This window comes from Protopterus annectens, chromosome 7.part1, assembly GCF_019279795.1.
Source record: "Protopterus annectens isolate FY-2018-M chromosome 7.part1, PAN1.0, whole genome shotgun sequence".
Classification (NCBI taxonomy): domain Eukaryota; kingdom Metazoa; phylum Chordata; order Ceratodontiformes; family Protopteridae; genus Protopterus; species Protopterus annectens.
The window spans coordinates 145,650,897-145,675,896 of record NC_056740.1 but is presented as its reverse complement, the minus strand read 5'-3'; the positions used below and the strand labels follow the sequence as shown (position 1 = coordinate 145,675,896).

At 39.6% G+C, this 25,000-nt stretch overlaps 1 protein-coding gene across 1 annotated transcript in view; it reads right to left on the bottom strand.

Moving 5' to 3' along the window:
- The window catches only part of UROC1 (urocanate hydratase 1), a 1,269,467-nt gene that overhangs the window by 1,060,550 nt on the left and 183,917 nt on the right, over positions 1 to 25,000 (bottom strand). Inside the window, exon 4 of the mRNA XM_044078604.1 lies at positions 8,429 to 8,522. Coding sequence (XP_043934539.1) covers positions 8,429 to 8,522 — 94 coding nt within the window. The remainder of the gene's footprint in view (positions 1 to 8,428; positions 8,523 to 25,000) is intronic.

Here is a 25,000-nt window from a genome sequence, read left to right as displayed (position 1 = left end):
GTACTCTTGGTTTAGTTTGTGTACCTTATCCACTTTCACTAGCCTGGGGAGCAATCATGGCACTGTCAACTTTGCTTGAGATGTTGCCTGATGAGGTCTTTAAAGGAGGCTTTGGATGATGCATTTTGAATGCTAGTGGGGACAGAGTTCCATTTTTTAGCCACTGAACTAGTATATAGTGCATCTCCAAAGCTATTGTAGTGGTTGGTGACTTCTAGTTGTAGTTTGCTTGATGATCTAAGAGGCCGTTTGGCTGAGTGATGTTGTACTAGGTTTTTGAGAGCAGGACATTTATTGGGGAGGTAATAGATCGAATGACAGAGGCAGAGCTGATTGTAGGTTAGGAGGTTGGGCAGTTCAAGCCAGTAGAGCTGTCTCAAAGCAGTATAGTGATGAGTTCTATATGAGCAATTTGCAGCAAAGTGGGTAATTCTGTTATAGCAGGCTTCCATTTTGCTTAGTTCAGTTTTGTTGAGATTAGTCAGAATGGGAGATGCATAGAGTAGGGTGGATAGAAGTTGGGTGCAAGCAATGGCTGATCTTGTGTTGCTGGTAAGAAATGGTTTGATACGGTAATATGATCCCAGTTTGGCATGTACTTTTTTTATAGTTAAGTTGAGATGACTATCAAATTTTAGGTGGGAATCTATGGTTATTCCCAATAGCTTAGCCTGTGCCATTGGAGCGATTGGAGTAGCATTTGTGGAGTAGATAGTAAATTGACTGTTATCAATGTTTTTGTTAGAACTGGTTATAATCATAAGCTGAGTTTTCTTTGGATTGAGGATAAGTTGGGGTTTGGTAAAGTAGTTTTCAATGTCAGAGAATGCTAGTTGAGTTGTTTGCAGGTGGGTGGGAATGTTTTGTGCAGCACAGTTTAAGGTAGTGTCATCTGCATACTGAATGATAGATGCATGCTGTGATAGATGCATGCTGTGTGGAGGTATGGAGGTCATTTGTGAAGATTGTGAATAGTAGTGGTCCTAAGATAGAACCCTGTAGGACTCCTATAGTTATGGGCAGCTGAGGAGAGAGAGAATTTTCCCATTTCACAGCTTGGTACCTGTCAGTTAAGTAGCTTTGGAACCAGGTAAGAGTGGAATTGGATAAGTGATATTGGTTTAGTTTGCTTAGCAGAATTTGGTGCGAGACTGTGTTAAATGCTTTGGACATATCCAAAAAAAAAAAAAAAAAAAAGAGATGACACCTGCAGGCCTTCATTTTTGAGACGATTTACTGTGTCTGTGAAGCAGAGGAGGGCTGTAGTGGTACTATGGGCAGGTCTGAAACCATGCTGAGTAGGTGACACCATGTTGCTGTCTAGGAGATATTTTAGCATCTGGGTATGGATGCATTTTTCTAGGATTTTGGCCAGGGGGGAGAGTAAAGCAATGGGTCTGTAGTTATTAAGTTCAGTGGAGGTCCCACCTTTATGTATGGGTGTAACAGGATATTTTCCAGAGTTTGGGCACATAGCTTTCAACAATTGATCTGTTTATGAGAGTGGAGACTGGGATAGCAATAGCATCTGCTGTGAGTTTCAAGAAATAGCTGGGGAGTAGGTCAGCTGCTGTTGATGAGGTTTTTAGTTTGGAGAGCATGCTTTTGATTGAAGTGGTGGAAACTGTTTTGAGGGTAAAGCTTGCATTAGTGTTATTTGTGTTGGGGGGGATAGTGAGGAAGGAACTGTCCTGTGATACTAAGGATAGAATTGAGTTCACAAAGTGGGAGTTGAATTGTGTTTCGATGGGAACTTTAGTGTCAGAGGTGGTTGGTTTTGGGGTAGCCTTTTGGGTGGATTTCAGTAGCTGGTTTACATTTTTTCAAAATTTTTGGGGGTTGTGTTGGTATTTAGTTTGTAACGTCGTGTAGTAAGATTTTTTGTCCAGCCTAATGCATTTTTTGCATGGTTGCACAGTTCTTGGTACTTAGGCTTTGTGCTACTTTGTTTTTTTGATAGTAAAGCCAGGCAGTCTCTGGACTTGAGGATTTGTTTTGTTTCTTTACTGAGACAGGGGTTTGTAGAGGTTCTAACCTTGATTTTGCGCAATGGAGCAACAGTGTCTAAGTGTTTTAGAAATGTTTTGTTGAAATATGCTACAGCCTTGGTCAAGTGGGTGGGTTTTTAGGGCTGTCCAGTCACGGTTACAGAGTAAAGTATTGAGGACCTCAGGAGAGAATTTTTTTGTGTTTCTAGTGGATATATAGTTAGTGGTTTTGCATGTGCTTGTTCTACTACGTATAAAGTATATCATGTTGTGGTCACTCAAGGTGTTTGGGAGACTGCCTGCGTGGGAGTACAATGTGGGGTTGTTAATTAGGACCAAGTCAAGGATGGATTCCTTTATAGATTTTTTATCACATCTAGTTGGAATTTGGACTAGCTGCTGGTAGCCATGGAGATTTATTAGATTACTTGGAGGTTCTGATATGCAGTTGAACCAATCTAGGTTGAAATCCCCCAGAATAAGGGTTTCTTGTGAGTATGTGGAAGAACAGCAAGATAAGAAGTCTTCAAGGCTAGCAGGTGTATTACCAGGTGGGCTATAGATCACAATTGTGGTGATGACCTTTTTAGGGTGAAGTTGAAGTTGTGAGACGTCCCAATTATGGGGGAAGGGGTAGGAGTTTGGTAATTGACATACAGTTAAGTTGGACTTGTACAGTAATGCAGTTCCACCCCCTTTACGAAGTGGTCTGTCTTGTCTAATGATATTGTAGCCGGTAGGGAGAACTTCTGAGTTAGCTATGTTTTTTATTTAGCCAGGTTTCTGTTAAAGCAACTATGTCTGGGGAGTACTGGAGTTCAGGTATTTTATTTTTGATACTTCTAATATTAATATTTAGCATTAAAAGATGGTTGGTTTTGCTGCTGTTGTTGATTTGCCCAGGGATGAAGATAGTGGGGGTGTTATGTTCTGACATTTGTGTTGGAGCAGTTTTGTGTTGGACAGGATGGATTTGGGCCTGGGTTGGGGGTGGATATCCCCACTTATGGTGAGCCTGGTGTTAAAATGGTGATGCAGATGTTGGAGTTTGGTGGAGAGTGAGAAAGTATTGTGTTTTTTGGAGTAGGAATGAGAGCATGTGTGCTTAGTTCTAAACTGGTCCGTTATGTAGTTCTTGAACAATTATGGGCAGATATTAATTATAATGTGTGGTGTCTGTATATGAGAGTGCATAATGTAGTGTTGTGCTACTATGTTTAGGGATATTGCTAGAGTGATAACTTGTGGTGTTATAAAGAATTATGAGAAGACAGACTAGATTTAGTTGTGTGATAGTCATGGTTATAAAGTTTAAGTTGGTTCTAGGTGGGGGTCTGAATAGGAATTATAGGGTTGCACTATATGTGGATGGGTAAGTAGTGAGGATGATGTAAAAAAATGCCTAGTGGGAATGAGCGTGATTAGGAGTATTTTGTGTGGAGCAAGTTGGTGTGGTATAATGTGATCTGACTCGAGGAGCTGTGATTGGGGGAGGTGATGTGAGGGTGAGCTGTGGTTGTGATTACTATAAATGTAGAGGTAGTGGGGGCGGGAGAGAATAGGGGGCAGGGCAGGTGAGCGGAGAGAGCCCGAGCATTAGCAAGGGTGAACGGAGTGGGGCAGAGCCCACCAAGGCAAGAGTAAAAAGTAAGTATTACTTTACAAATCTGAACACTTTAAACAAATTCCTGAGGTCTAATGGCTTACCAGCAAGCAGAATGCAATTGCTGAAGAGCACTTGTGTCCTTGGTGGGAGACTAGAAATTTAAAGATGGCTCCATGCTCAGCAGGATTCTAATACAGACTTAGTATTGGGGGAGGGAGATAGCACAAGGGGTGTAAACCAGGTGGAATGCAAAGAAACCAGACAGGCAATCAGTGGAAATCAGTGAAGGCCTCAGAGGGGTAAGTAATAATTCAAACTAAAACCAAATAAAAAGTTCGGAGGAGAACCAAACTAAATTTGGTTCTCCTCCGAACTTATTTGGTTTCAGTTCTCATCAAGTTCGCTTTCATCTCTTGGATTGTTTAATAATTCAAACTACCTGTAAAGGAAGGAAAGAAGAGACAGCAAGGTTTATTAAGTTTGGGAGTGTGTCTTCACATTGACTTGCTGATTAGTAGCCAGTTTGTGCACAGATTAGAGTAGGGAGATACATTAGCAAAGAAGGGGAATTTATAGAGATGCAAATAAACACGTGGGCCTCCAAGTGATACAAACTAAGGCAGAAAGCACTGAGAGGGATGCTTGATGGTTAATTTAGTCACAGGGATCTGAATTAAATGTATACTGTCTATTGGACAGTTAGGATTACTGCACTAGCTGGGGGGAAGGACACAAGGCTACAACAGTCAGTTTTATTAGCACGCTGAGAACTACTAAGAAATACTGCTAATGTAATAGCTTCACTGTCATAAAACATACAAGTAGAATGCCTGGGTGGACTGACCCTGCTCTTGAGGCTCAAAATGTATATCCTTGTTTAGTTTTGCAGTACTGATTCCTTCTTATACTGTATTGGTGGGATGGTAGCCGCAGACTGCAGAGTTGCTTGAGTGTGCTCCTGCTCGAGGCTCAAAAATGTATATCCTTGTTTAGTTTTGCAGTACTGATTCCTGCTTATACTGTATGGGTGGGGTGGTAGCCACAGACTGCAGAGTTGCTCGAGTGTGCTCCTGCTCGAGGCCCAAAATGTATATCCTTGTTTAGTTTTACAGTACTAATTCCTTCTTATACTGTATGGGTGGAGTGGTAGCCGCGGACTGCAGATTTGCTTGAGTGTGCTCAGCAAGCAGAATGCAATTGCTGAAGAATACTTGTGTCCTGGTGGGAGGCTAGAAATTTAAAGTTATTTAAAGCTTAAATTTAAAAGTAATTTAAAAATTACTTAGTGCAACTAGATGCTTGCAGGAAAGTCATTGACTGGGGGACAAATAACTGGTGTCCAAAGCCAGTGATGGTAGCTCTCCGAAGTATAGCTATAGGAACATGCACATGTAATGGGATGGCAGTAGCTTTCTAGTGATAATTGCACTAGAGCTAAATGGAGTGGTTAGGATGCAATTAGATTAGAAAAAAAACATCTCCATAGCCTGTACCAGGGATTCTACAGCACTGTATCTGCTTTATTGATAATTCTAGGACATTCAAAAGACAAGTTTCTTACCATGTTACTTAATGACTAGGTTCTCTACAGCTGGTAACTCACTGTATCCCCACTTCAGTTTCATACCACCAACCCTTCTCTTAGTTCAACCAGCAAAATATGAATAAACACCGCAAAGAAATTACCACCCTCCAATGTTAGGTACTCTGTATACATAAAGAAAATCCCACAAATCTCAAATTGCCACCCTCCAATGTCAGGTACTCTGTATACGTAAAGAAAATCCCACAAATCTCATGAGGTTCAAACACTTTCCCCAAGCTATGTACAATTTCTTTATGCAAAGGTTTTCTTAAAGGCTACATAATTAATGCACAAGTGACCATACAATTACTCCATGTCACCTGAAAACAAGGACAAACTATTAAATTGCCAACCTTTTTACCTCCATGTGCCACAGAGCCAGCCAATAAATTTCCTGATCATCATTACACAGCATCATCTAACCACATTTGGCTTCACTAGGGAAAGAACCTCTTGGTTTAGCAGAATATATTTTAATGAACCAACAAACTAAAATACACTGCAAGATTTAAAGAGCAATCAACAGCATATCACAGTTTTTTGGCCTGTGAATTAATTGTTTAGGCTTCCCTTAAACAGCTAACTCAGGCCATGTGGGACAATACAAATTTCTTGCTCCTTTGCTGATATTGGTTTACATATGCTTAAACACACAACCCATAGGGAACATGATATACACAAATCTACACATGGTTCTATTATATCTAGTATATACACAACTCACAAGATCATTTAAAGAATAAAAAAATGATCTACAGACCAATATGATGGTGCAGCGGTAGGGTTGTTGCCTCACAGCAAGAGGTTCTCCCGTTCGATTCTAGGCTGGAGTGTGGGGAGTGCCTTCTGTGTGGAGTCTGCATGTCCTCCCCGTGGTTGGATGGACATTCGAAAGACATGCGTAAATGGGCGTGCCTTCGTTGAAGGTTGAACGTCGAGCTGGCACCTCGGCGTTCGTCAAAATCTACTGCCAATCATTAGCGGACCGGAGTTCCGCTGTGGCGACCCCTAACCGGGAAAAGCCAAAGGACAACAACATCTACAGACCAATATGACAATTACAGGCAACTGAGTCATGAAACTTAGCAGCCTCCTCTTACCTTCTTGGTGTATGCCTGATACTACTGTAAATATTCCAGTCTTAAGAAAAGGAGCAAGCATTTGTTAGTGCCAAATACTGGCTTGGATGACACCAATATTTTTCAGAGCAACCCAGACTTGAGTAATTTCTAAGGCAGGGATTTATAGACAAAGATAAATGTATAAACTGTGGCAATAACTAAAATTATTGTTGACCAAGTTTCTGAATTTACTTCATATTGCAGTGCATTTAAATTTACTTTGTCTTTCAATAAATTTCCTAAATACACTATCATCTGTTCACAAATAAGAAAATAATTTACAATCATTACCAAATGCAAATGTCGACTGCGGTGGTGGTGCTGCAGTAGTGTTGTCACCTCATAGTAAGACGTTGTCCCGTTCGATTCTCAGCTAGAGTGTCTTCTGTGTGGAGGCATACGTGAGTGGGGTGTGCCTTCATTGAAGGTTGTGCGTCAGGGCTGGTAACCCGGTACGTAAAAATCCACTACCAATCATTAGCGGACCGGAGTTCCACTGTGGCAACCCCTAACCGGGAAAAGCCGAAAGACACAAACAAACAAACCAAATACAAATGTCATTGATGCATTCAATTAACCACTTGTGCATCTCCTTAGTTAAAAGCATTCCCCTTGCTTTATCATATCACTAATATCAAATATTTCCCAACCAAATAATTCAGATTTTTCCTATCTTGATGGTGTAGGTGGTAACAATACACCATCATATTCAAACTGTCATCCCAGTACATATATTTTAACCTGCTCAGTGAGACACCCAAGGATGAACTCCCATCATTCAAAAATGTAAAATCCCCATACCAAAGTGTTTGTAAATAGTCATTATCTGCTGAAACTGCAAACAAATAAACAAATAACCAATCCAGTAGAATATAGATTTTATAGCACATCTCCTCTCCATAATAACGCATTTGATAACTGCCCTTGACAAATTCTTTGGAAATATCTACCAGAACAGGATTTTGATACCTCATTCTTTAAAGTAAACTCAAATACTGACTGCACCCACTTAATTACTGCTTCTATACAAGGAAAATATCTGTCTGGAAATGGTACCATAAAGATTTCCTCATACATTTTTCCAAGTCAAACTGTTAGAAAAATCAGGTATTATAAAAAAGTTTCCTCAGCTGTCCAAAGAACTGTGCAAATGAACTGCAAGGATAGCATTATACTTTCTAAACAAAATGATTAATTTACCTCCTCTAACCCCTCACAAAATATTTTCTGCAGGATGTATTTTGTGCAATCCTCATGAAAGCAAATATGCAAACTAAGATAAAAATGTACCCCAGCGGATTTTCATAACTCAGTTCTGTAAAAAGTGATTCTTGGCTTGAATGGTAGGTCAAATTGAAGCCCTCCTCCAACCTTAATCTGAACTATGACAATACAGCAACTCCTGAACATTTCAGAGGTGGCTAAACTAATCTGCTTAAATTACAGTGGTAATCCACAGATTTTATGTTCTAATATCACCAGAGATTCCTTCACAAAGGTGCAGACTGTACAAACACAGATTTCTCTTCTACACTATGGTCCAGCACTCCTCAATGACTCAGACCTAACAGAAAACCATTTCCATATTAAAAAAGGCTCATCTGTGATGTGAGTCTGTGTGTCTATTTTATGGCTGGTGCTGTCAGCAGTCCCAAGATTAAAATTAGACTTGGACAGTACAACTCTGATTGGCTGGACTGCCTGTGTAGAAGTGTTATGTTCACATCTGTAACTTGTGTCAGCCAGTTCAGAGATGGCTATGTGCAGTTCCCTTCTTGGTTTTGGATTACTTAAATCAGTAAATTGAAACTGCAGCACATTTTTACATCGAGAACAAGCTGCCACAGACAAACTGACATGATTGAGACATATGATGTAAAAGGCATACTTGGGTAATTTTCACATTATAAATAAGACACGGCTGCAAGGGAACAAATGAAAATTTCAACTTTACCATGGCCCCATGTGCTCCAATGCATTGATAAATTACACCTATGCAAGTCAGAAAAATAAAATGGGACTTTATGCGTAAAGAAGCACTTGTAATGCATGGGGATAACAGAAAATCTGGATGTTCATACCACTTCTCCAATAGAGAAAGCATTAAACTATACATTTTCTTTCATACCTGTGCCACTCGAGGGTCCAGATTGTTCATAATCATGTGCATTATCGCTGCAGCTTGCTTAGTCTTACATGGATAATCATTTATCGGGTAAGCTCTAAAAAACATAGGATAAGAGCTTAATATTTTAAATAAGACTGTTTTTCAACATTGATTATATTTTAGAGCAAGTACTTTTTTTAGAGCAAGTGGTTTATTAATCCTGGAACTTAGCTAGTCCGAGTATGTTAACAGAATATATGCTTTTCCATCACACAGAAATTTCTTAGACTTGATCAATAGATCTTGGTTATAATTATGCATGCTATTTCCTGCAGGGTCATCCACTCTATCAGGTCACTCAGGCAGCACCCACGTTCATAGGCTATAATGGAGCTCGTCATTTTAGTACATCATTCTATATCATTCATCTTGTCTCAGCAGCACAATCAACAAATGACCTTGAGTTCTAAACATTGCATTGGACACCTGTGACTACAAACCTTGCTGCATCTAAAACCATCGACGGTGATGTATTTTTTTTTTTTTAACTTGCTATAACTATCTCAGTGCTATTTAACAGTTCTGTGTTGTATTTGTTTATTTGGTTGGATTTGTTACTGTTTTTTTCAGCCTGAACTTATTAAAGCACCACCATCTCTGTCACTGCACTTCTGTTAGGTCATTTTAAACAGTATTCCAATATTTCCTAACCTCCACTGATATGGCAAAAGCTGTTCCGAGTTTGCCAAAACATTTCTACATTTTGCAAAGTTTTCTTGGATATGAAGAAGTTTTTATACATTTACACACTTTTTTCTGTATTTGGTAACATTTCTCATGGACTGTGAACTTATTTCCAAGGATTCCTGATGCTACAGGAGTTCTAACAGCGAGAAAAAAAAGTAGACCATTCAGTTAAGGTTGGAGTAAACGTAGCAGTCAAATCTAAGACAGTAACAAAAACTCCTCCCAAACACGGCTTTAAATCACTGTATAAAGAAGTAACTTTATTAAAACAGAAGGCAAGCGCTTTCAGAGAGTAACCTCTGCTTCATCAGACCATTACAGAACACAAAATCTAAGTACTATTTAAAATAAACACTCAATCACAGAAAGTTCAGCAATCATGTGATAACATTAATAAAAAAATAACCCTCCCAAACAATAAAAGCAGCCTACCATTTGTTAAAGACAATATTCCCATCATCAAATATAAAGATTTGTTAAGCTTATTCCAAACACAGTAATAAATCGTAAAAGACATTGAGCAGTCTCTATGTTGCTTCAAACCTGTTCATAAACATAGATAAATGTATTAAAATGTAGAAGCAGAAAGAGTATCAGGAACTTACTTGAATGTGTAGGTATAAGAAAAATGAAAAAAACTAATAAATGTCATGCATAAACTCTGCACACTCACTAAAAACAACATCACATTTAGACCTATTAAAACTAGATATGCAGTTGTATACATGCAGCAAAGGAAAAAATATTCTAATGGAAAACTAAGATAAAAACAAAAGCTGCATAAAAGTTCTTGTATAACAAATAAAAAGAGAACACTACACACCAGTTTGAACAAGGAACAAAATAGAAAAAAAAATTATGTATCAAGACCTCAGTGTTGCAATGGTCTCAGGTTTAAGGGAGAACCTCTCATTTTAACCTGGTTCAACATGTACTTTCAGCAGTAAAGTCTATTTCTGTTCACATACTTCAGTTCTGTTCTTATCAAATTCCCTAAGATTGTGACTCATTAACTCTAACACAAAATAACAAAGTAATGGCTAGTTCCTTTCAACATAACGTTGCTTGGCTAAAGCACTAGAATGATATAGCCAGATGTAAAAACACAAGTGTTCCAAAATCATCTGCTTTCGGCTGCTCCCTTCAGGGGTCGCCACAGCAGATCAACTGTTTCCATTTCTTCCTGTCCTCTGCATCTTGCTCTGTCACACCAACCACCTACATGTCCTCTCTCACCACATCCATAAACCTTATCTTAGGCCTTCCTCTTTTCCTGTTACCTGGCAGCTTCATCCTTAGCATCTTTTCCTGTATATACTCTGCATCCCTCTTCAGCACATGTCCAAACCAACGTAATCTTGCCTCTCTGGCTTTGTCTCCAAACCTTCCAACCTGGGCTGACCCTCTAATATACTTCTTCCTAATCCTGTCCATCCTCGTCACACCCAGTGCATATCTTAACATCTTCAACTCTGCCACGTCAAGCTCTGACTCCTGCCTTTTTGTCAATGCCACCGTCTCCAACCCATATAACACAGCTGGTCTCACTACCCTCTGGTAGACCTTCCCTTTCTCTTTTACTGGTACTAGTTTGTCACAAATCACTCCTGACACTCTTCTCCACCCACTGCATCCTGCCTGTACTCTCTTCTTCACCTCTCTTCCACACTCACCATTACTCTGAACTGTTGATCCCAAGTATTTAAACTCATCCACCTTCACCACCTCTACTCCCTGCATCCTCACCATTCCTCTATCCTCCCTCTCATTCACACACATATTCTGTCTTAGTCCTGCTGACCTTCATTCTTCTTCTCTCTAGAGCATATCTCCACCTCTCCAGCGTCTCCTCCACCTGTTCCCTACTCTCACTACAGATCACAATGTCATCTGCAAACATCATAGTCCACAGGGACTCCTGTCTGATCTCGTCTGTCAACCTGTCCATCACCATTACAAATAAGAAAGGGCTCAGAGCTGAACCCTGATGTAATCCCACCTCCACCTTAAAACGCATCGGTCACTCCCACTGCAGACCTCACCGCTGTCACACTACCCTCGTACATATCCTGTACCACTCTTACATACTTCTCTGACACTCCCGACTTCCTCATACAATCTCTAGGCACCCTGTCATATGCTTTCTCTAAATCCACAAAGACACATTGCAACTCCTTCTGACATTCTCTGTACTTCTCCATCAACACTCTCAAAGCAAACCGCATCTGTAGTGCTCTTTCCTGGCATGAAACCATACTGCTGATCACTAATCATCACCTCCCAAGTGTTCCAAAATCCTATCCTTAAACAATCTATTGGTCTTCCCAATATAGAAAACACTGCATGTGCAACAGGTAGCAAAATATAAAAGGTCCTTGCTTTAATAATCAGTATAAAAGTCTAAATTGAGGCCGAAACCAGAAATAGTGTGTGTAAACGAGGCATATGTAAAGATGTAATCACAAGTCTTACAGTTATGGCATCTAAAAGGTCCCCTGCCTTTCTGACTCTGGTATCAGAGAGGTGTTATAGTTCCTATAACAATAGTCTTTTTTAGGGAGTTTTTGTTACTGTTCTGGATTTGACTGCTACGTTTACTCCAACCTTAACTGAGTGGACTATTTTTTCTTTCCTTGCTGTGTGGCCTGTGTTTGTGCAAGACCACTTGAGCATGGCTGGCACTAACATAGAGCTGGACTATAATCCCGATTCAAGTATGGAAAAACTGTGACAAATTCTTAGCATTGATACCAATCCACTATCTATAATGCACTTGACTGAGAGCTGCGAGACACCCCAGCATGATTTGGCTGTAAGTGACCTTTTTGTTTCCCAGTTGAGGAAGCTTAAAAATGATTTATATAGATACAAGAGGTATCTTTCAACACAAGGTTGTGCCTAGAGGTGTGAGAGTGTTAAAAATACGCACCTATGGCGATGCATATCCTGAACTAATTAAGAAATGGCAGACCCTGAATCTACAGCTGGGCCTGGACCATCTCAGACCTGATTGACTACTTTTGCCCTATGGAACTTTCGTTAGGCATTGAAATCAAGAATTTACAACCTGATATGCTTGTCAAGTTCCCGTCAGAATCTGGTTAAAAATATGTGAAGTCTTGAGTAATGTTGCTCATTATGGAGACAAGCTTCAGGCTATAAAACTGAGGAAGTTACAGCATGACTCGAATGACTTTAGACAGCACCATGTTTTTCTTGGCCTTGACAATCCTTTGCAGAATAGGTGTGAGAGACCAGATGATAGAATCCCTGAGGATAATGGGGCATTGGCTGCGGAAGGCAATAGTGCTGAAGTTAATGTTGCAACTGAACCTGGTTTTAACAGCAATCTCTCCAGTTCATCTACAGCTGTACCTGTCATGAATACAGAAGTTTCAATCACCACTACAGCTCATACATCCATTACAACTGAGCCCAATGCCCCCATTTTTCCCCTAGCATCCCCTTTACCGATAACAAGAGACCCCAGAGAGAATCACTCATGCAGTTGTGTGAGAAGGGGGAAGAGTGCAGTATCGCAACAATACCAGCACAATGAGTAACCCTGTCCTCAACATTTCGTCATGTCTTACCTCTGATCAACTTTCTTTGTTAAATAAAGGGCTCTGTTTTATACCTTCACAAGCTTAACAGATGTCCTTTTTGACCTGATGCTCTTTGCCCGTAATGTCTCTGTCCCTGTAACATGCCCTTTTTGATCTGAGGCTGTTTGCCCATAATGTCTCCCTGTCCTTGTAACAGATGTCCTTTTTGGCCTGAGGCCGTTTGCTGTAATGCCTCCCTGTCTCTGTTGAACAACAGTTATCAGTCTACTTATTCTTTTTTTTAAGAAACCCAGTCTGTACACCCCAGATCTACTTCCTTCGGCGGCAGCTTTTATTGAAGTATGTGATAAAGAAATCAGAGAAATATTAACAGAGAAACAAACACAGTCGTCATAACTTGACTCCTGGCCAGAAGACATTGCATGGATTGCAGGCAGCTAGACATTTAGAAATACTCCCTGTAGATAAGGGAGAAGGTGTGGTTGTCTTCGATAGAGATCTCTGTCTGGATCAGATACCCATCATGTTGAGTGACTCTACTAATGTTAATATTGCAAAATACACAGTAGATGGCTTTAGAGTCCATTTTTTGGTCTATGACCTCTTGATGATAGGATTGATTACTCAAGAGTTGTTTGACTATTGTACTGTTGATAATACCGTTATACCCATTTTATACGGGCTCCCTAAAATTCATAAGAATCTTGAGAAGCCACCCATGAGACCTATCCTCTCTAGTAGGGGATGGGTCACAGAGCCCTTATCCATTTATGCGGAGAAAACACTTAGACCTGTTCTAGATACTGTTACCACAGTGTTGAAAGATAAAAGCTTTCTGGCAGACCTTTATGTCTGGGCTGAACTGAATTTGCATGATGATGCTTTTCTTTTTGTCACACGATGTGAATTCACTGTTCACCATTATTCTTAACGATGATGGAGTTGATAATGTTAGGCAGTTTCTGATTTCACATATGGATTTTTCCACTACCAAGGTTGAGTTATTGTGTTCCTAATTGAGATTATACTTGAGAATAATGTCTTTATTTTAAGAACAACTTTTATCTACAGAAAACTGGTGCTGCTATGTGCACTGCATGTGCAAACAGCTATTCCAACTTGGTCCTTGCATACTGGGAAAATAGTCTGGTCTTGAACAGTAATACATTTTCTTCCTCTATTGGATTTTATAGACATTTTGTGGAGGACATGTTTATTGTGTGGCAAGATAATGAACAACAGTTTAAGGTATTTGTTGACTTTCTACACAACGCAACTGATTTTTTGAGGTTTAGCTATAAGGTTTCCAGAGAATCTTTGGAGTTCCTAGATATCTCTGTATGCAGACAAGATCTGCATGATATTTCAACACATATATACAAGAAAAACTGTAAAAAGAACACTCTGCTACTAAGTATTATGCATCAATGTCATGTTGCGTGGAATATCTTCAAAGGCCAGTTTAAGAGTAATGCGGTTACACAACAAAGATGATGATCTGCAGTTAGACTTTGAACAATTAAGAGATTTTGTGGAGAGGGATTATAGTCAGTTTACTGTAGAAGAATGTGCCACTACAACTTTAGCCCTTAGAAGCACTAAAGATGAACCTTATTTTTCAAGGAGAGCTGAACATAGACATAATAATTCTACACCTTCACAGCACTGTGTTACCAATAGACCTACATTCACACACTCCAGTGATGTTGGGCTAGTCCGAGACATGTTGCGGAAGAACTGGCATATTTTACTAGCAGATCCTGAGGTTAGACAGGTCATTGACTCTGAACCGAAGTTCTACTTTAGAAATAATGTGTCCCAAAAAAGACAATTATGTTATAGGAACTATAACACCTCTCTGATACTAGAGTCAGAAAGGAAGGGGCCTTTAGATGCCATAATGGTAGAGCTTGTGATTACATCTTTACATGTACCTCATTTATAAATATCATTTCTGGTGTCAGCATCAATTTGGACTTTTGCGCCAATTGTAAAAGCAAGGACTTTGTATATTTTGCTACCTGTTGCACATGCAGTGCCTTCTATATTGGGAAGACCAATAGATAATTGATTAAGGATAGGATTTTGGAACACTTGAGTGATATAGTCAGATGTAAAAAACACAAGTGCTTTAGCCAAGCACATTATGTTGAAAGAACTAGCCATTACTTTATGTTTTTTGTGTTAGAGTTAAGGAGTCACAATCCCAGGGAATTTGACAAGAACATAACTGAAGTACGTGAACAGAAATGGATTTTACTGCTGAAAGCATATGTTGAACCAGGTTTAAATTAAGAGGGTCTCCCTTCAACCTGTTTTAAATGAAAGACCATTGAGACACTGATAGGCCTTGATACATAATTTTTTTTCCGTTTTGCTCCTTGTTCAAACTGATGTGTAGTGTTCTCTTTTTGCTTCTTATACAAGAACTTTTATGCAGCTTTTGCTTTTCTCTTAGTTTTCCATTTGAATATTTTTGTTTTCATTGCTGCTTGTATGCAACTGCATATCTAGTTTTCATAGGTTCACAAGTGTTTACTAGGCTAACAACCACAAGGCCCTTTTTAAGCCTAGCCATGCATCCCAAATCTCTGACGAGTTCTGATACCCTTGACAAGTGTAAGCACGGGCCTGGGAGATGAACCATTTACAGGTTACCTGTTTGCATCAGAGACATAGGTGCCAAACCAGGGATGAATTTCTGGTTTCCCAACCAATTGTCCAAGTTACACTTGAATTGGATTAGAGAGGAACTCACATGGATGGGAAGCCTGTTCCATAGACAGGGTAGTCTAAGGGATACATACCTCTCTCTCCAGCAGGTCCTATTTACATCACAGGCAAGGTTTTAAGTCTTTAGAATGGGTAATTCTGGTACTGTTTGTTTTGTGGATATGCAGGAGGTCCATCAGAGTTGGGGTCTGACAATGCCCTGTATTGCCAGGCATAGATCTCCACTCAAAAGCCTGTGGGAGACAGAATACAGGTTTTACTAGGTCTAAATGTTTGTGATGTTTTTAGTGAGTGTACAGAGTTTATGCACGACATTTATTAGGTTTTTCATTTTTGTTATACTTGTACATTCAAGTAAGTTCCTGATACTCTTCCTGCTTCTACATTTAATGCATTTATCTATGTTTATAGTCAGGTTTGAAGCAACATAGAGACTGCTCAATGTCTTTTATGATTTATTACTGTGTTTGGAATAAGCTTAACAAATCTTTATATTTCATGGTGTGAATATTGTTTTATTGCTATGTCTTTAACAAATGGTAGGTTGCTTTTATTGTTGGGGGGGTTTATTAATGTTATCACGATTGCTGAACTTTGTGATTGGTTGAGTGTTGATTTTAAATAATACTTAGATTTTGTGTTCTGTAATGGTCTGATTAAGCAGATTACTCTGTGGAAGTGCTTACTTCTGTTTTAATAATGTTACTTCTATATACAGTGATTTAAAGCAGTGTTTGGGAGGAGTTTTTGTTACTGTTTTGGATTTGGCTGTAGGAGTTCTGCCTTTTGTTGCAAAGTATGCACTACTGCACTTGCACTCAAAACCAGTTTGTTTTACATTAAGAGGGTTTTATGCTGCACTCTGTTGGGAACAGAGGGCTTACTCAACATATCTGAGTTAGAAACTGGTGGTGGAAGGCTTATTGTGTGTTTATCTGATTGGCCCGAAGGCTCAACTGTGTAAAGGTCTTTCATCCTGCTGGTATAAAAGCATGATGCACAAATGCGTTTACCCATGCCTTGTAGATGAGCAAACCTCTCCGGTTTAAAATCCTCTATAGAAAACACTCCCATAGGATCATAGGAGGTTACTAGGCTGATGGCCCTGGAGCTCTTACAAGCCTAGTCAAGAGTTTATCCCCCAAATGAAAACCTCAGTCAGCATCTGTTGCCCCTGTCAATGACAGACATAGGTGGAACCCCTGGGACAAATTTGTGGTTTCCCATCCACTCATCAAGGTTGCACTTGAAGATGGTCAGTGAGGTGATTTGTTTGACGTGTATAGGAAGTCTATTCCAGAGATAGGGCGGCCTCTGGGAGACAAACCTGTCTCTCCAGCAGGTTTTGTTAATGTTACATATTAGGTTCAGGTCTTTTGAGTGGGTAGTGCGTGAGGAGTTAGACTTAGAGATATGGAGCATTTCTAGAAGGGCAGAGTCAGAGATTGCCTTGTAGGCGAGACACAGATCACCCCTGAGCAATCTGTATGATACTGAGTAGAGTGATCATGATTTGAGCCTGTCCGCATAGGACAGGTGGAGGCCATGGATTCTCTTTGTGAGGTACTTCAGTGGCCTTTCTAGTTGGTGCAGATGTCTGGAGAGGTACATCCCAAACGGGGCATTATACTCAATTACTGGTCTAATGAGGGAGGAGTATAGAGAGGTAATAACCTCCTTTTTTCAGGATGCAATCCCCTTACTTATGAGATGAACCAAGTAAAAAGGATTTTCTGACCACTGCTGATACATGGTTGAATGTGTGGTTATCAACCTGGGTGCACAGGTCTCTCATCACAGGTTGTGTGCTTAGGGGGTTGCTGTTGATGTAGTCATCAGTAGGGGTCGTGTTTCTGCCTAATAGTATGATACATTTTTTTGCATTCAGCTTGAGCCCATGACTTTGGCACCAGTCATTAGTTGCTGTGAGACCGTCTTGCAGTATGTTAACATCATTTGGGGAGTCAATGACAGCACCCAACTTACAGTCGTTGACAAACTTGGTCAGCCACAGGCCTTTTGTCTTCCCCTGTCTTCCCCTGTACCTCCAAGAAATAGATGCCAAACAGTAGGGGTCCCAGGACAGATCCCTGGGGAACTTCACTAGTGACAGGTCTGCTATTGGAGGTGCCTATGTTGAGTTTGAGGTCCTGTCTGAGCCAGTTGGCCACCCACCTGATGAGACAGGGATTTACGTCAAGTTGTGTTAGCTTTTTGATTATGCCAGAGTGGGTGATTGTGTCAAATTCTCCACAGTCTCCCACTGTTTATAGCTCCTCAAAGAGCTGCCAGTTTGTGAGGAAGGCAGCTCCACTGCAGGTCATCTTATAGTATACTACTAAACACTCTCACTTAGACCTTTAAGTTACTCTTCCTTACTCATTCCCATCTACTAAGGATCTGGTATAATGGATAGATGCTTCCCTGTCATCACAGTTTCATGCCTGTCAGATATGAGCATCCTGAGGCAGTGCAGTAATTGCCTCATGTTCACGGATAACCATTTAATTTTAGAATAAATACTATGCGAGAGATGTACATACACAATGTTATTGGAGGCAAATCTTTCACAGACACAAATGAAAAATGCAAACCAGATTGTCAGCATTATACCCAAAACACTCACTATAAACACAAAAGAACAAACACATAGCCCAATGTACGCATAAGTACGGACATGTAATCTACCCAAACCTCCAAGACCTCTTAAAAGCATTTGCAAGTGGCCCTGCATGCACACAAAAAAGACAGCACCTCACATAACTCAACTGAACACCACAGTAGCCCCACTTCCAAACTCATAAGGCAACACACCACACAACCAAACATACAATGGAATCCCCAATAATTTGAGAGACATACTGATGTCCCTCTTACCATGCTAAACAAGGACAAGATCACAGTGAGCTCTTTGCCTGAAGCCAGGACCTGCCAGATCATGCATGTACTTAGGTCTTTGAAGCACAAGTACCAGTACGACGCAGTCATAGTCCACATAGGTGTAAGCATCCTAAGACATACCTCACTGGACTATATAGAGACATGATGGAGCTCTCTAAATGTGTCCCTCGGGAGTGTGTGAATCTAGCCTTGACTAACAGCCTACCTTCACCAATGGTGATGCCACAGTACCAGCAAAAAATGACTGACTTAAACAACTGACAGTTTCTGGTGTCACAACAAGGGATCCAATATCTGTCAGCCCGGGAGACAGGATTGACAAGCCACTATGCTTTGCCAGAGATGGTTTGCACATGTCACCACTCAGCTTCCCAAATACTGACAAAAAGTATCTATCCCCATAGTGCCTTTGTTATACCCCCCTACATAATAATAACAAAAAGAAAAACAGAGCATGCCAGTTAAGTAATGAAGCAATGTATAAATAGAACAACAACTGTCAGGAAGATATGGCGTAAAATGTTTAATGCAAACTAAAATAAATTTAAAATAACAAGAAATGAGTGCTTTCATTCCAAACTAGGTATTAAATCGGGTCTGTATTATATTCTCGAAAGCCATCCTTAAAAACATTAGTGGTTGAGGTCACGTGACCTGAGTAATGGCTTAATTGGAAGACAATCATTAAACCCTTTTTTATTTTTTGCCTGCAAAACAGTAATCCATTTTATTTCAAGGCATTCAGTATGGGTCTTAACATCACCTCATCTCAAACCAGGCTTAAAGATTTCTAAGACCATGAATTTAAACCAGTGCTCACTACCTGTACACTTTACATGCTTAAAAAGAGCTTTAAAATAGTTTCAATGAACATACTCTAGTTACAGTATGCCTACTAATATATTCTCACTGCTTACATATGCAGCTTATGTCAATGTTTGTACACAGACAATTAGTAATTCATGACCCTTTGGATTGAAATTTCCGATTGTTTTACACGGACTTTTGCAGTTACTAGTTTTCTGAACCTTTTCATTGAAAGTTCAGATTTTTAAGTCCAACTAATTATCCTTTGCCATACTTAGTACATTTTTTCATCACAGTTCATATAGTCTCTCGGTATTAATGTTCTTAATGATATTCATGGCTACAGTCTTGTATTATTGGTTTAAACACTTTGTTTACACTAATTAATATTCATGATTAATGCACATTAGAAATTCCTGGTCCTTTGTAACTGGATTCATTCTGATGAAGTCCCGATACAATAAATAGGAATGAAAGCTAATTACACCGCTGTGGATGTCTGATTCTATGTCTCACTGGTAGTTTTTCTTTTTTTGCTGTTAAAGAAGTTTTTTAAGCATTTAAGCCATCTCTTCAGGCATTTCTTCAGTTTTACATGTAAGATTTAATTATCCGACTAGTTTTTGGAATCCAGGTCATGGATTTACATCTTGTAGTTGATGATGACCACTCAGGTTCAAATTCATTACCAATTAATCAAGGGCCAGCATTAAAAAGATTTAATAAGGACTCTGGCAATAACTCAGAGGTCTCCGGCAACATGAAGGACTCTGTCCAGGTACAAGACACAGATTGAAACTTACATCTTCCTACTTCTGATGATCAATCCCAAATGGATTTTATGAATGCATCCATTTACTCCATTCCAAATTCCTTAAACGATTGCCTACTAGCTCTGGAAGAAGGAAACAAGAAAACTCAAGTTATGTTATCTAAATGTCTATAGTATCCGAATGAACAACTCTTCCCATCTAGTCTCTCCTGACACTGATAGTCACATTATTGACTGTTCAAATGTAGTTGATCAGATCCAGCAAAGCAAGCTTCATAACACGGCTTCCTATGCAGCTCTGGCTCACTATGAGGCTCCGATTACTGTTGATGCCGCACATCACTCCATTAATGGTGTATATCATTCAGTAAATCCTATAAACAGTACTAACTCTGATTTAAGGTCAATTAACAGCAACAGCAGTTTATCTGATGCTAATACTGACACCATTATTAAGCCTTGTACTACTAACGGAACTTGTATGCCGGAAGGGCAGCCTGATAACATTAACTGCATTAGTTGTGCTACTAACGGAACCATCATTCTCAACAGTCAGCCTGAAAATATTGACAGTACATTACTTTTGGATAAGGACAGTGCAAGGGACAGTAATTGCATCCTTAATGTTTCAGTAACCTGTGATTCTCCGTTAAACTTGTGCATCAACCCTATGCTAGGTGCCTTTGATGGGGAAAGAATTATGGTGAATATTGTTGATTTAACTGTGGCAAATGATGTAACAGCAGATTGTTTCAGTGACTGATTAGTTTCTGTATAAACGGTCCACTCAACCTTTGCATCAATCCTGAACTTAGGTCATTTGATGCTATCAATAAGTCTACTAACACTTGCTCAGTCACATCTAGGTCCAGGGCACCTCTACCATTTAGTTCTTCTGTTAGATCTAAATCCCGAGTACCTCTTTCGTATGATTCTGGTGCTATTAATAAAATCAACACGTTCAACTATGGGTTAAATAAAGAGACAACAGAAGCTTTTCAGTTGGACCGTGCTTCTTCAGGTCAACATGTTCACATTATGAGTGCCAGGGTTAGTCAAGCTTCGTGTCAGTCTGACCATGGCTCGTGTAGCCAAGATGAATGTAAAGCTAACTCATACAAAGGTAATACATTAATGGCAGACTCGGTTCCACCGGCTAGTCCTCAGTTCACTAACAGGACTAGCAATCTAAGTGTCTGCAGTAATAACAGAAGAGCTGACCCTTCGCTTATGCTTCAGGAAGATTTGAGCAAGGCTAATGACACTGTTTTAAAGAATACTATTGAAAGTGCTTGTAATGGGACCGATGTTAAGTGCTCTAATACACAGTAATCATCCTGAAACTCTTTTCATTAACAGACAGTCTCATCTACAGCAGAAAAATCTCATTAACACCATGCCCTACTCACTTTTACTCGAGGAACGTTTTCTATGCGGTTCCTCTAATGGTTTGTTAACAGACGCATCAATGGACAACACCAGCAGTCCCAACATTCCCACCTTTTATTCCAACCTCACAGACATGTTTTTAACAATGATTTAATGGATCTTTTACTTAGAGGGACTGATGATGACCCTTTTCTGCTTGAAAATACTGTCTCTCACAATCAAGGGGGCAATGATAGCATGAATGTTATTTCTGATGTTATTGATAATTGCAAACCGCTTATTATGAAGCTAGAAAGAAAGTGCATGTCTTATAAAAGTTTAGAATTAGACAGTTTCTTATACTTGTCAGCAATCCATAGTGCCCAATGGATTATGTCTTCACAAATTCCCCAATAGAACAGTTATGAATTCTGATTTACATAAAGAACTGTCTAATATCTATAACGAGGCAGGTTTAAATGCTCTTAAAGTTATCATCAGAGATGATGAAAAGCAGTTAACTTTAAGAGAAGAAATCCTTTCTCTTAACAGTTCCATTTGTAACCATCCACATTTTTGCATTTATAGACAGTTATATGACTCAGTGACACCCAAGATTACCAGATACACTGCCACACCTTTAAACAGGAAAAGGAACAAACTAATTAGAGATCAACAGCAGTATCATACTGGAAAAGCATAAACAGTTAGATTTTTTCATAGTTCTGGGTACTCGGGGGAACTAAGTAATTGGGACACAGATAATAGTCGTAACGTTAGTCGTTCTTCTGGTAAGGAGTAATTAAACAGCAACTCCTTTACTAATAATTATTCCTTCAACAGAAAAGCTGCCACCTTTAGTAATTACAGACAGTCATCCACTAGAGGAAGGGGTAGAAACTATTAACACTAACTCTGGGTCTGAATTTGGCCGAGGCAGAGATGTTCATTCTAACTTTTCCAACAGGGAATCTTCTGACTTTCATACTTCTGTCCCTACCATGAACACTACTGTTTTCCGCAGAGCTACTGCTTTCAACAGAAATGGCAGTAATGCTGGACTATCTGAACTGGACTCGCATGCTGCTGCTTCCTTTGCAACTGCTTCAGCAGCTCCTCCATCCAGCAGTTCTTTTTGTCAGCAGCCGGTTTCTAATTTTCTGTATCAATCCCCTTCTACTTCATCTGTACCGGTCCACATTGTCTCTAACTTTCCACCACAGCCTTCCGCTGCTTTCCCTGCTACACACACCAGTACATCCTTCCCTTCTTCTGGCAGAACCCCTCAGTTCAGTAACTTTGTTAATGCTCAGCAAACTTGCAGCTCCACACAGACTCATGTTGCCCCTGAAGGAGTTAATTCCACCCTTAATACTGTTAGTCATACTGGATACACGTTGGACGAGAGTATTGTCCCTTCCATGTCTTTTTTAGATCACAGAGTGACTGCACAGTTAGGCGAAGGAAACATGTCTACAATTATTTCAGGCAACAGACAGGGGCATAGGAAAAAGGAAAAACAAGGGAACCAGATTTGCTCAACTACCCCCAGGCATATGGTCACAAGAACCAGCAGCAGGCCATAGTACACATTAACTCTGTAATTACTACGGACTATGTATCACACAACTCATAGTAATCCAGTTCCCTCTACACACTTTCCTAATGACAGCAGTCTCAGCAAGCATGGTAGTGGGAACTCTATGCTTATGTCAGTTTTCAAATTGTCTAGTAAAATTTTATCCAGTGATCATTTGAGTGTGCTAAGCAAGGGATTTACTTTCATCCCTTCACAAAGGGCAAATTTGTCCAATCTGGTGTTAGACTTAAGATTGTACACCAGGAAACTGAACTTAATCTTGATGATGATACTAATGACACTCAGAGTACACAATCATCTGATGGTATACCTAATCGAAGAAACCATATAAACACCTCTGTTCTAAAGAAAAAAAGTCTCTTTAATCCACCATTGAATAACACTTTGAATACCTTTTTAAGAGACAGTGAAGACGATTTCAGAAGAGTAGCTGATTCTAACTCTAAAGAGAAATGGTACAACCTGACAAAGAAAGAAAAGCTCTACTGGACCTTATTCAAGATACCAATATAAAAGAGTCATGAAAGCAGACAAGGGTACGGGCATTGTACTAATGAACCAGGACACTTATGTTGGTAAAATTACAGTTGGTTTGATCAATGATGACTTCTATGAGCAAGTTAACATTGGACACAGTACATTCACATTTTGAACTGATAGATAACACTTTAAAATCTTTATTAGCTGACAGAAGTATCACGGATGAGTAATATAATTTTATGTGGTCCCCAAATCCTTGCTTGGCTAAATTGTTTGGTATACCCAAGTTGCACAATAATGAACACAACCCACCTTTTAGGTTAATAACAAGCGATTCAAGACTGAAAACATTGCTCACTACATTGATTTTGTGTTAAATACTATTGTACAAGCTGCTCCACACTACAATAGAGATTTTTGGGACTTCTTAAATATGTTATTTGAAGCGAGTACAGATTTCTCCAACTGCACACTTGTTACTTTGGATGTGGTGGCCTTGTACATCAGCATCCCCCACACTGATGGTTTAGAATATGAGAAACATTCCCTTTTCAAATACATTAAACTTCCCAAGAAGAAAATTGAAACTTTAGACACTCATTCATTTCTTTAGTTTTGCAGAACAATTTCTTTCATTTCAACATCAACATTTATTGTCAAATAAGGGGGGGGGGGGCAATGGGATTCAAAATGGCTCCGGCCTTTGCAAATTTAGAGTTAAGCAAATGGGAAATGGATACCCTAATACATCTGCCAGGTTTTCACTATATGAAATACTACAAAAGACACATTGATGATATCTTTCTTGTTTGGGAAGGTAGTAGTACCAAACTTGATGATTTTGTTAATTCCTTGTCTGACAGCATAGGTTTTTTTAAAGTTTGTAATTGCTAGCCAAGGGAATTCAGTTTCATTCTTAGATACCAATATTTCCTTGGACACAGACACACACTGTTTCACCTCCACCATACACAGAAGAGATACCTTTAGGAACAACTACCTTGACTTCAATAGCTCCCATCCATTTTTGATGAACCGAAATGTTCTTAAGGGGCAATTCATTAGAATTTCTAGATTGACGAGTGATGATAATGATTTTGAAAGTGAAGCTGATTTCTTATCAATGTTATTCCTACAAAAGAATTACCCCTGGAATCTCATTAAGTCTATAAGAAGTCTCATCACTACAGAAAGACGCACTAAATTCAAACCTATTGTTAGAAGTGAATTTTCTCCAGACACTTTTGCTTCCAGAAACACTGAAGATTTTCCTCATTCCTGTAGTTTTTCCTTACCTATTTGCAGAGATATGAGAGCTCTCAGAGAGGTATTAGTAAATAACTGGAAAATCATTTTATGTGACCCCAACATTAGATTTGCATTAGGTAAGGAACCTTCTTTTTCCTTCAAAAGAACTAAGACACTCATCATCTTCTTTCGGCTGCTCCCATTAGGGGTTGCCACAGCAGATCATCCGTTTCCATTTCTTCCTGTCCTCTGCATCTTGCTCTGTCACACCAACCACCTGCATGTCCTCTCTCTCCACATCCATAAACCTTATCTTAGGCCTTCCTCTTTTCCTGTTACCTGGTAGCTTCATCCTTAGCATCTTATTCCCT